The sequence below is a fragment of the Glycine max genome, chromosome 19 (assembly GCF_000004515.6).
Source record: "Glycine max cultivar Williams 82 chromosome 19, Glycine_max_v4.0, whole genome shotgun sequence".
NCBI classification, from domain to species: domain Eukaryota; kingdom Viridiplantae; phylum Streptophyta; class Magnoliopsida; order Fabales; family Fabaceae; genus Glycine; species Glycine max.
This window is the reverse complement of record NC_038255.2, coordinates 50,297,668-50,309,665: the sequence shown is the minus strand read 5'-3', so window position 1 is coordinate 50,309,665 and position 11,998 is coordinate 50,297,668. Positions and strand designations below refer to the sequence as shown.

The 11,998-nt window shown below is 34.4% G+C and overlaps 2 protein-coding genes across 2 annotated transcripts; one reads left to right on the top strand and one right to left on the bottom strand.

Moving 5' to 3' along the window:
- Positions 1 to 833: 833 nt before the first annotated feature.
- Positions 834 to 1,622, top strand: LOC100780794 (eukaryotic translation initiation factor 1A). The gene has a single exon (XM_003554696.5). It carries the CDS (start codon positions 1,034 to 1,036, stop codon positions 1,469 to 1,471), a length of 438 nt encoding a protein of 145 aa, XP_003554744.1. The 5' UTR covers positions 834 to 1,033; the 3' UTR covers positions 1,472 to 1,622.
- Positions 1,623 to 4,588: 2,966 nt separating this feature from the next.
- LOC102667580 (uncharacterized protein At5g41620) lies at positions 4,589 to 8,249 on the bottom strand. Its single transcript, XM_006604812.4, has 3 exons — positions 7,701 to 8,249; positions 6,781 to 6,906; positions 4,589 to 6,172 (listed from the first exon to the last, which is right to left on the bottom strand). Exons 1-3 carry the CDS (start codon positions 8,073 to 8,075, stop codon positions 4,742 to 4,744), a joined length of 1,932 nt encoding a protein of 643 aa, XP_006604875.1. The 5' UTR covers positions 8,076 to 8,249; the 3' UTR covers positions 4,589 to 4,741.
- Positions 8,250 to 11,998: the final 3,749 nt, after the last annotated feature.

The window sequence follows — 11,998 nt, the reverse complement described above, 5'->3', positions numbered from 1 at the left end:
TTAATCAATGAATGGATGCGATAATCAAAGAATGAATAAGTTCGAGATATCACCTTATAACCTTTCCCTCGGAATAATGACTTTTTCAAATACAAAAATGCCTTGTATCGCTTTCTTTTTGGAGTTTAACTAACTTGAACAGAACTTTTTATTTATTATTTGCATGTTATTCTTAATAGAAAGCAATAACAAAAAAGAACAAATATTTTATCTATTACTATAATCTAAAGAATTTTTATGTTGTTATCCAATTACAATTTTAATTTATGATGATATTTTTTACACTAATTACTTTAAAAATAATGTCTATCATGACTTCTAATTACATGATCGTGCAAGGCTTTTAACACTAACTTATGCGTTAAAATTATACTCTATAAAAGAAAACTTTTTCATACAGAATACAATCATAAAGGAATCAACATAAATGAATTTACGGTTTAGATGATACGAAAACCAATAGTAATTCATATTTTGTTCTTGGGAATGTGTAATGTTTGACAACTAAAATGTCTGGGCTGAAACATTGGGTTTTGTTAACTCCATCTAACTTTAAATTTTCGCTTATTAATATCTTTAGATAAATTCATTGACGATGGAATTATGGAAAAGAAGCCAGGTTAAATTAATGAGGAAATAATTCAATGGTGTAATCATAAATTGGAATGCATAATAATTTATTAATTTTTACAATAATTAACTAAAAGTCATATTTAAAAGTGCAATTTTTTATATATAAAAATTAAACTAAAAATGAATTAATTTAAAAGAAAAGATAGATAATATAATATTGGCTTAATAAATTAGCACGCCACGCGTGTATACAGAGAGGAGATAGGAAGCAGGAAGCCGACGTTTGAGGAAAATATATAAAGGGTATGGAATAGGGTTGGGAGGGATCAAAACCCACAACACAACACGGCACTGAGTTATTAGTAATTGTGTTGTGTTGTGTTGAGCAGAGAGAAGGATCAAGAAAGGATAAGAAGAAAGAGGGAATAGGGTTAGGGTTAGGGTTAGGGTTAGGTTGAGGATGCCGAAGAACAAGGGAAAGGGAGGTAAGAACAGGAAGAGGGGAAAGAACGAGGCGGACGACGAGAAGCGAGAGCTGGTGTTCAAGGAGGACGGGCAGGAGTACGCGCAGGTGCTCCGGATGCTGGGTAACGGGCGGTGCGAGGCGATGTGCATCGACGGGACGAAGAGGCTCTGCCACATCCGCGGGAAGATGCACAAGAAGGTGTGGATCGCCGCCGGAGACATCATCCTGGTTGGACTCAGGGACTACCAGGACGACAAGGCTGACGTCATCCTCAAGTACATGCCCGACGAGGCCAGGCTCCTCAAGGCCTACGGCGAGCTCCCCGACACCACTCGCCTCAACGAGGGCATCGGCGCCGGCTTGGACGAGGAGGACGACGCCACCGCCAACGACTACATCGAGTTCGAGGATGAGGATATTGATAAAATCTAATCACCCTCGCAATCGCAATTATCATTCATATCTGTCTCTGTCTGTCTCTAGTAGTATTTCGCTCTCTGCTTGTTTGCAACTCCCCGTGTTGGATTTCATTTTATAATTGTGCACTATTATTCAATAACTCAGATATTTCCGATTCTCGTCTCATGCCATGCCATTTTGTGTCCTTATGATTGTGCTACTATGCATCCTGTTTAATTAGATATTAGTCTATTGTTAGTTCCAAGTATAATTGGGGGAAAATTGAAGGGATTCGTCTTCTTTTTTCTTTTTTTGTATTGTGAGTAATCATGGACAAATTTGGCCACAATCGATGTTGCTGCCAATCGTTTTTTGGTTTGCTTCTAACAATTTTGGCCACTGTTTACTTTAGTTATGGTTTTAACTTTTAACTTTAAGTTGAGATGTGAATATATGTAGAGAGCTTATGGGGATTGTTGATTGTCCTGTTTTACTTGCTCAGGTGTTTGGATATCTAATAGTGAGTACAAGGAAATGGTGTACAAGGGATGGAATGAATTAAAATTTGTTCCAATTTCCATTCCATACTTCCCAAGATTGAAGGATATTTCATCCTGTCCTATTCTAAACAATTCTATCCCTTTTTATCTGTCCAAATATAGCCTTAGGCCCTTTGTTCGTAGTCTTCTCTTGGTCTATGGCTGACTGACCCATAAGTAGAACATATTATGGCCGTATTTAGATAAACTTCTCTATAAACTTTTAAGAGAAGAAAATAAGAAAAAAAATGAAATAACTTTCTTCTCCAAGAGTTAAAATTTGCATAAGACTTCTAGAAATTTGCTTGTGCATAATTTCTAGAAAGTCCTCTCATATTAGGCTATCCAAAACCTTACTTTTACCTTGTGCATAAGTGCTTTTAGCTTATCAAGAAACTTATTTAATTTTTTTTTTCTTTTAAAAGTGTTTGTGGAGAAGTCAAACAGGCCCTATAAGTGTTATTGGATTATGGATAGTCACTTAGTCAGTCATGTGAGAATGTCTATGTCTCTATTTTTAGCTACACCTTGTCAGTTATGTGGTGGTTTATCCTTGCCACTTAGCATATTTTTTCATAGGTTATGTGAAGGAATCATGATAGTATTTGTTGTGACACTTCTTAACAACATTTCTTCACTACAAGGGATTCTGTAAAGCATGTCTGGCCGAGGGGGAAGGTGTAAGAATTGTTTTGATAGTTTTAGAAGGGGAATGAGGGGGTACATGGCATGTATCTTGGTGTGAGAGTGGCCATAAAATAATCAGGAAATGCTTCAAATTGCCTTCGCTTTGAACTCCCTTGTCTGGTTCTTTTTTTCTCATCATCAGCTCTATTATGCTATACTCTCCCGCATAGTCCCACTCCAACCTCTTGATCAAATCCAACCCCCAACCCAGGAGTTAAAATGGTGGTGGGTGTTTCCAAAGAATTAAATTTAGACTTGCTACTCTTCATGTTGTCGGTTTCTCATTGACAAAGCTTATTTGCTAACAAGAGTGTAAGGCCGTAAGAGAGAGGCTTCTAGATCAATTTGAAAGCCTTCTAATGTTAGGAACCTCAACAAAACTGCTAATTTATTTATAACATGATTTCTTTATTGAGGTAATAATTTATTGACAACTTTAATTTGTTAAATCTATATAAAATGTCAAAATTTATACGTTCTGTCCAAACACAGACAGGTCATGTTTGAGTTGTAATAAGTGGAACATGAAACATAATCTATAGAATATTAACCAGATTGGAATATGGTGTGACAGAATTGTTTGGTTTAATTAGAGTAATATTCATCTACTTTTTAAAGTTCTATCATAAATCTAGAAAACAGGGGATTATTTTTTCAAAATAAGTTGAGAAGATTATCACCCTTGGGACATATTTTCGAAATCTGTGGTAATGAACTTGTGATGGGTTTTCTCACGTGTAGGGTACCGGCTAAACACTTCAAAGGAAAGAGTCCCATCTTATTGTTTTATTTTTCCTTTTATTTTCTGTTATACATTTTGGTCAACTTGTGTTTCACCAAACACAAGCTGCCGTGTAATCGAGTCAGAAAGGAATTTATAGTTTAATTTTTTTATTTCTGAACTTATTCATTTCACTTTAATATGCGTTATTTTTTTTAATAATCTTTGACCAAAAAATTTTAGAGAGAAAATTGAGTAACTTTCAAATCGAGGAGATAAATAATTTTTGAACTCAAATGACTCACTGTTCTTGAAATATATATTGTTTGTTTTCTTTGAATCCCAATTTTTAAGGTTTAACGAGAAATTATCTCTCACATTGCACTTACGTTGGATGTGATCCAAGGGCAAATCAAATTATCAAACTATAGTTTTTTTTTATTTATTATTGTTTTACGTATTCTTCAACTTGTGATGAACTAATTTATTACTTACCATTGACTCGTGATATAGATAACAGGAAAATGCTTTTATTAATAAAGTATAAACACATAATAATATTTGTTTTTTGTAAAAGGAAGATACATATTGTTATACACAGAAAAAGTAATGTAAAAAATGAATTCGTGTAGCATTTTGTCTTTAGATAGAGACTGGAATAAACGTTTGCTGAGTGGTCTAATATATTTATAGGAGACATTGATGGTGATCACTGGTCGAGTCAACTATATTAAGAGACCTAATTGTTTGATAAATTCAAATGACATTCCTTAGTTGATTATTTACATGACTTGCATGATGTAGTGCGGGCACCGGCTTAGCTTCCCTTTTATTTATTTATCTATAATTGAAAATCTAACTAAAAAAAGCAAATGGTTGAATTGTGAATGGCTTAAAACCCTCATGGAAAGTTAGGAAATCTTATTTCCTAGGAATGAATAAAATTTATTTGTTTGACCATTAAAAATATTTAAATAAGTTTCTTAAAAATGAAAGAGTTACATATATTTTTATTGAATATTTTAATTATTTATCATATTATATAATTTAATAAAGAATAATATGATAATTTTATAGGAAAGTAAGATTTTCACTTCCTCTCACAAGAAAATTTTTGTGAAAAAACTGATTAAAAAGATATTTCTGAAAAATGTTTTTTTGCACCAATATATTTAAAAAAAATACATATCAAACATGAGAAACTAAAGGAAAAATTGTATTACTTGTTTACAAATACTTTGTCCCTTGGCAGGTAAATAGTTAATGTTCTTCATCCATGTAACTATAAAATTAGGATACGACAGAGGTTTACAAAAATAGGTTAATTCTAGACTTAAGAGTGTGATATGCAGTAGATTATTGACAGAAGATCAAAGTGTTTATACCGTTACAGCTACCACTCACATTCCCATGATTCTCATCAGAAACTTCTCTTTTGCTAATGCTAGCTCTGGAGCGAGATTTCTGCCTCTCCAACCTTGCTTCAAGCAGTTTTGCCATCAATGTGTTGTTGTCCTTTGTAGGCAATTTGGAACAAGACTCAGACTTGTCAAAATCTGGGATAATCAGTGTAGATTTCCACTGTTTTACTGGACTACCATTACCAGTAACTGCAGAATGGACAAATGAATCTTCCCTGAAAATACTCTCAGGATAAACCTTATTATCATTGCCTTCCGAAGACAAGGAACTGTTTCTAACTACGTGACTTGAATTCATTTTCTTTGTCCATAATAATGTATTACTTTCTGGTTGACCTTGTGTTGCCTCACCCACAGTTGATGCCCCAGGGGTATTGAATAGAGCTGTGCTTTCACTTGATTTCCTCTCAACAAACCAACTCTCATTTTCATCACATGACAACATGCTCTTCATCACATGTGCTTGCAACTCGCTACAATCCTCGGTGATTTCCTTGGACTGAACAACTTGTTTCCTCGCTGAATTGTTCATTCCCTTCTTTTCTTTATGGACCTCCTCAATTTTGTTGTTGTTGTCCAATGAATGTAGGCAAGGGTAAATTTGCATGGGCTCCTTCGTGGAGGAGTTAAAAGATCTTTTTGCATGAAGAAATGTTTCAATATCAACACCTAACTTGTCAACAATTGATGAATCTATCTCTGGGAGATCATGGCCAGCTTGAGCTAACTTCATTTGCTTGCGCCCGTCAAGCCAAGCTTCTGAAAGATGTATTAGCCTATCAAGGCTGTCCCCTTTAACTTGACCCTTCTCAGCATTATTGGGCATAAGAGAGCGTACCTCGTATTCATAATCTCTTATTCCTTTGGCAAAATCATCACACAAGTTCTCTAAAAGGATCCGTGTTTTTCTCTCTTTCTCAAGATCTCTCAGAGAACCACTGAATGAAGACTTCACTTCAGAAAGCTCCCTAGCCAGCCTCCGGTGCAGGCTTTCTGAATGCTTTCTTAACCTCCTTTCATCTTCTATCTCTTGCATGACAGATTGAATTGCAGCTTTAATTTTGTCATGTTCTTTGTTCTTCCTAACAAGCTTCTCCTCAGCTATTTGTTCCATTAAGTTCTCCATATCACGCTTATTCAATTGCTTTTCTTGTTGTAACTCTTTAACCTGTGCCCAAGAAAGTTCTAGTTCCATTTTCAGGGCTTTCACTACTGATATATTTGATGCATGCTGTTCTTCAAGACTCCAAATACGGTTGAGTACCTTGAGTAACTCTCTGGATGTTTTAGGGTTGCGACTTGACTCTGTAATCCAACCCTTGAATTCTAGGGAACTTATAGGATTTACATGATTATACGGTGCCACCTGTTTTAGCAAATAGCATATGAATCCCATTATACCAGATCTGAAGGGTAAAATGACAGCAAAAGTATTTAATGAAAATAAAAACATTGAATATACAAAGTTTATTTAATAGTACCTACTTTGTAAAACAATAAAAAAAAAATATATTAAATGTTATTTAACTAGTATTCTCAAAGACACTCCTTGGCAAGATCTTATGAATTAAAGAGTAAACACATGTTGAAACATTGCTCACTTGTAACAATACAAGTCCTAGAAAAATAGCCTAAAACGCTATACAGAAAATAGAACAATGGGTATCAAGAAAACATTTCAATCTTACAAAATTCCCCTCAATGAGTCCTGAATATAATTGTGGTTCTTTGACTGCAAGAAGAACGTGTTTCCCTCTAGTGCAAGAAGTTACATTTGATGGTAATAAGAACAAAGTTACAAACAAGTCTACAACCGGGGTAGTCCACTAATCATAGAATTATTAAATTAACTTGTATACTCGTTGTCTCATTCAACATTTATATTTACATAGTATTGTTAATTTCTTAATATGTTAAAAATGATAGAACTGCTCAAGATTCTAATGGAATACACACGCACGCACACACACTTACTTGCATTGAGCTTTTGTAGCAAGGAGGGGATACAGGCTGTTTAGTGCGACCATTTCTTTTAGCAGATCTATGGTGCTGGACAAGTGATGTTTGAACATGTCTTCTCAGTCCCGTTGCAGATACTGGCTGCATCGAGGAACAAAGTAAGGGTCAGCAATCTAAACATATAAAAATGCCATGAAAGTCCCAAAGACAGAGCACATATGTTCTTCTCCATTAAACAATAGTATTCAAAATGCTTCAGCTAACTTCTGACATGAGCAAATAATTTGGGTGTTTGAAAATCTCTCTATCACTAATTCTGTTACACTGATGCTAGCCATCCTAGTGATCTAAAAGTAATTCACTTAAAGAGCAAAAGGTACCTCCAAAAATAATGGCATTATATGCAGACTAGTATTAACAACTCATGAGAAACAAAGTGTGGAACGAGCTAAATCAATGCTAACAGTAGGTGAAGTTAAAATGTGAAGATGTATTTTTCCCACAAATCTACATCACCCGTTTATTTGACATATATAAACCAAAGCCTATTCACTAACTTTCAAAGCAGAAACTGGAGTTTCCAATTTTAGGCATAAGATAAAAATGGGAAGAAATATAGCATAGGAATATTTCATCAAAATGATAAAGGTAACATAAAAGATGAGACAATCTATCATATCAGACTCCAATGGGGAGAGCATTTCTGGATACGCTCATTAACTCAAAGACCAACAAAAAAAAAAAAGGAGACAGCAAGAGGTGGTGAAAGAAAAAGCAACAAAAACATAAGAAAAACAGATAGACTTGTTTCAAACTAGTACAAAAACAAATCATATATGAAAAACAAAACTGAAAAACTGTTTCAAGTAAGCAAGCCATTAGAGCTCAATGATGCAAAACAAGGAAAGATACGAGGAATACACATTAGACATCACCTGGTGAGTATGAGGAGGTTCAGACAACTGTTTAAGATTTGGAAGCTTAAGAAGTGTGTCCCTATTGTGGCGGCGGAGGGTGAGTGGCGGCTTGTTCATTTTGGGAAGTGGGGCTAGTTGGTGGGGCTGAATTTGCCAGAGTTTGGCACAGAGTTTTCTGGCAGAGAGAGTTGTTGAGGTGGGAAAGTCGAGGAACTCTTGAACCTGGTTTTTGTTTTTGTTATTACCATTCTCATTCTGCTGAGATGGAAACTCATGTCTCCATGTGGGTGGGGGAGTAGAAGGGCCTCCTCTTTTTCCCACAACAACCCCTCCTTTCAACTTTTCCACCATTAACCCTCCTTCTCTCTTCTCACCTTTTTCTCTTCTTTCCATCTTCCTACTCCTTCTTCTCTCAACTCTCTCCCTCCCTCCAACTTCAAATTTTAAACTTGTTCATTTTTTATTGAAGTGCTGCTTTCTTCTTGTTTTTCTTTCTTTCAAACTTGACAGTGCTGTGTCACCACTCAAACTCACCAAGCAAGCTCCAACAAGTAAACTCTGAGTGTAAGTTACAAAGTCAGCTTTCTCTTCGCTCCCAGACATTCAGCCACGTCAACACATGATTGTAGAGTTGGGTCCACTTTCATTGGGCTCTTATCCCAACACCTTAATTTTGTCGTCCTTCTGTCTTGTCTCCTCACTAAATTATTGTTTCTCACCTTTTTTTTCCCTCATGTTCTTCCCTTTATTCACATTTCAATCTCCATCAACATTCCTCGAATCTTTATTATTTAAATCAACATATAAAAAAAAGAAAAAGAAGTGAACAATGTAAATAAAACTACATTTAACGTAAGAATAAAGAGTGTGTATTAGATTTGGGCTTATAATTCTGTCAATTTAATTTTGTGTCTACCATATTTGATTTAACTTGGAAGTATTTAAATTCTAAATTAATTTAAAGAAAATCGGTGATGCCATGTTATTTTAAAACTGAATTTTGTATTTTATTTTTATTCTTTACAATATTTACTTCTTTTAAATTGGAGATGTCAAATACTATAAATTAACAATAATAAGGAACACGACTCTCGTTATGAAAGTGTTAGGGTATCATCATCATAGCTTTGAAAGACAAACAAAACAAGCCATGAGGCCAGCAAAGGGCGGAAAGAAAAAAGGTCAAAAAGCCTAAAGTTAAGAGATGAAAAAATTTGGACCAAAAAAAAACAAGGTGAAAAATTGTAATTGTCATTTTGCTTTCTTTCATGCTAAGCTAAGCTACGCTAACCTAAGCTACGCCCATAGATGTAAAACTATAAGATCACACAGACACAGGCCTTGAATTTGGTCAAGACTAAATTAGGCATCCAATTATGAATAAAAATCTAATGAAAGGGAAATTGAAAGGAAATTATTGTCTTCGTTCGTTCTTAATCATAAAGATTATTTTTAGAATTTTTTTTTTGTTTTTATAAGATTATTTTTAAATTTTTAGATATATTAATTATTTTTTTCTTTATACTCTTAATTATTTTTTCTTTAAATATTTATGAGAAATAATTAAATGGATAGAAAAATTAAAAAAAGATAATTTTAAAATAATAAAAAAAATAATTGATAAATTTAATGTGATTAATTAAACTAAATATTTTTGTTGAGTGATGTGAATTAAATGAAAAATTATTATAATTAAGAAGGGAAAGAGAAAATCCTTTAAGCATGCTGCTTATGGGATGGCGTAAATTGCAGTGAGCAGTGACGATAATAAATCTTTGGACGCATGTTGTCCTAATCAAACCATGGATTTCGGGCTCCATCCACACTCCACAGATGAGTCTAGGACTTATTGTGCATTATGTACGTCAAGTAGTAAGCTTGTGGTCCATCTTTCCTCCCTTCTCACGCCATGTCTTGGAGTTAATTCCTTGATTATTATTTTTCAGGGGAGACAAGGGATTGGCTACAAATTTCTGTTATTTGTACCTATTCGATACTACAAGCTAATTTAAAAGCAAAAGCATGTTCAACATAGTAGAAAACTTTTTGGGAAAATGGAGCTGAGACTTCCTTTCACATATTTCAATATTGGGGGTTAGCCATGCATGATTAAAGGTTTTATGACAGGTTTCGTAGCTTTCTTAATGCATGCACATTGCCCTTTGGGGTAGACCTTGGTACGACCTTCGCTTTTGATTTTTGTCTCACTGTCAATAAAAAAAATAAATGACAGTGAGAGTGAGCCTGATTAAAATGACAATGAGAGCAAGCCTTGTGAAGCACTAAAGTTGCACCTTGGGATAGATTTGTTATTATAAGTTCAAATTCAAAAACAATCTCTTTGTATATGTAAGAATAATGCTGCATACAATGACCATCTCTTTGTATATGTAAGAATAATTAGTTGTCAATAAAAATGACCATATATCATGACAATTGGTTATTGGACAGCAGATAGATGCTACTAATGCAACTAATTGCATTTGGTACATAACACCGAACTTACTACTTCTAGGTAAATTTCATTAGAGCATCACATTTCCTTATTGGACCAGTATTTTTACGTCTCTTTTCCCTTAAATTGGTTGTGATCCAAAAACCTCATTGTTAAACTAACCTTAACAATATGTCTATTCATATCCGGCATTGGTGTTCAATAGTGTAAAACATTTGGTTTTCACTTCTCATATCCTCCTTCTTCCCCGCTTCCTCCAAACTGTCAAACTTTTTGAGCGAGCCAGGAAAGTTATCATGTCACTAGTTTGATGGCCAATAATTGTATTATACCGTTTCTCTCTATTTAGCAAATCAAATGAAAGTATGGTAACACATTACAAAATCAAGCCAACAAGATAGAGCATAAGCAAGAGCACGTCTTATGGTAAAATAAAAGGTGAACCGTGAATCTGGCTCTACATCATGTACCTTCTGGTTTTACAAATAATAGTTAGAATCAACTTGAAGAATCTACATGTACTGTTTATTTTCCTGAAATCTATTAGTTATAATGAATAATAGTTTGGAATCAAAAGTAAAAAATTAGAAAAGAAAAAAACTTTTATTCAAATCAACCAAGCCTTCAGTTTGTATGTCGGCCAAAAATACTCTTCAGAATGCTACTTTATAAATAATTATGTCTTTGGGCTTGTATTTTTCTTAATAACGAGACTTTAAAAATTCGAGGATAGGGCTGATAGTATGAAAAAATCATGCCTATTTTTTTGTCCATCATGCCAAATAAACTCGTCGTAATAGATGAAATTCTCCAAAGACCAACCTCATTACTTGACATGCTGAAAAAGGTATCGAAAATTAGGTTATGTTTCATAATTTTTCAGCGTTATCACCGATAGAGTAATTTAGAGGCAAACTTGAGCTGCAGGCCAATACATAAAAAAAAGTCTAAAGATTGACTACTTTAGTAAACACAGATATTAAATGGTTAAGTTTTAGACAAGTCTACATGTCCTAGGACTACAAGAGACAAAAGAGCTACTGCAAATCACTCACACCAGGACGCACTGCAAAAGCTTCCCATTGACATTGGTACAAAGCCAATGTCATTGATACACAACATCTTGGCGTGGATGCCATTATTGCAGCACCACTGAATAATACAACAAAATATCAAACATATTGACGTGTTTCTCTTCATACGTAAATTTATCATGTGACTGAATAAATCTCAAGGTCCTTGGGTACCACCTCCAGCTTGAAGGAGGATGATTTGAATATCAAGTAATCACATGTTCTTTTTGTACTTAGTCACAAATGAGCACTCAGACCTGTAAGGTCAGAATGAAAAAGAAATTCCTTAGGGAATGAAACACGCAATATTCAATTATGTTGTTACTTTTTCATAGATTAAGTTAGTAACAGAATAGGTATTCTATTAAAAAAAAACTCTGGAAAAGGATAGACTACATTTTTGTCTCACCATTTTAAACCACACCCTAAAAGGACCTAGGGAAAGTCCCACCAAGGAGGGTGGAAGGGGGAAAAGGACTGGGTATGGGATGTCCACTAGAGGGGGTGCTGAACCACCCCAATAAGAACTTTTGAAAACAAATTTCATCCAAATGAGCTAAGATTCTCTTTGTGTCTTGTTTCACCAAAATTCAATTTGGGTCCCCTAGTTGTGAATTGTGATTCCCAATCCTGTCGTTTCTAAAATGATGTAGTCAAGTCCTTTTGACATACATGCTGAAACTGGAGAAAAGAAGGCAGGCTCGTTGATCTTAATTTATTAATAAATGAATTTAACACAACAATGTATTAAAATTTCCCGCCTAAGTTAGGCAATGGAAAAGAAATTT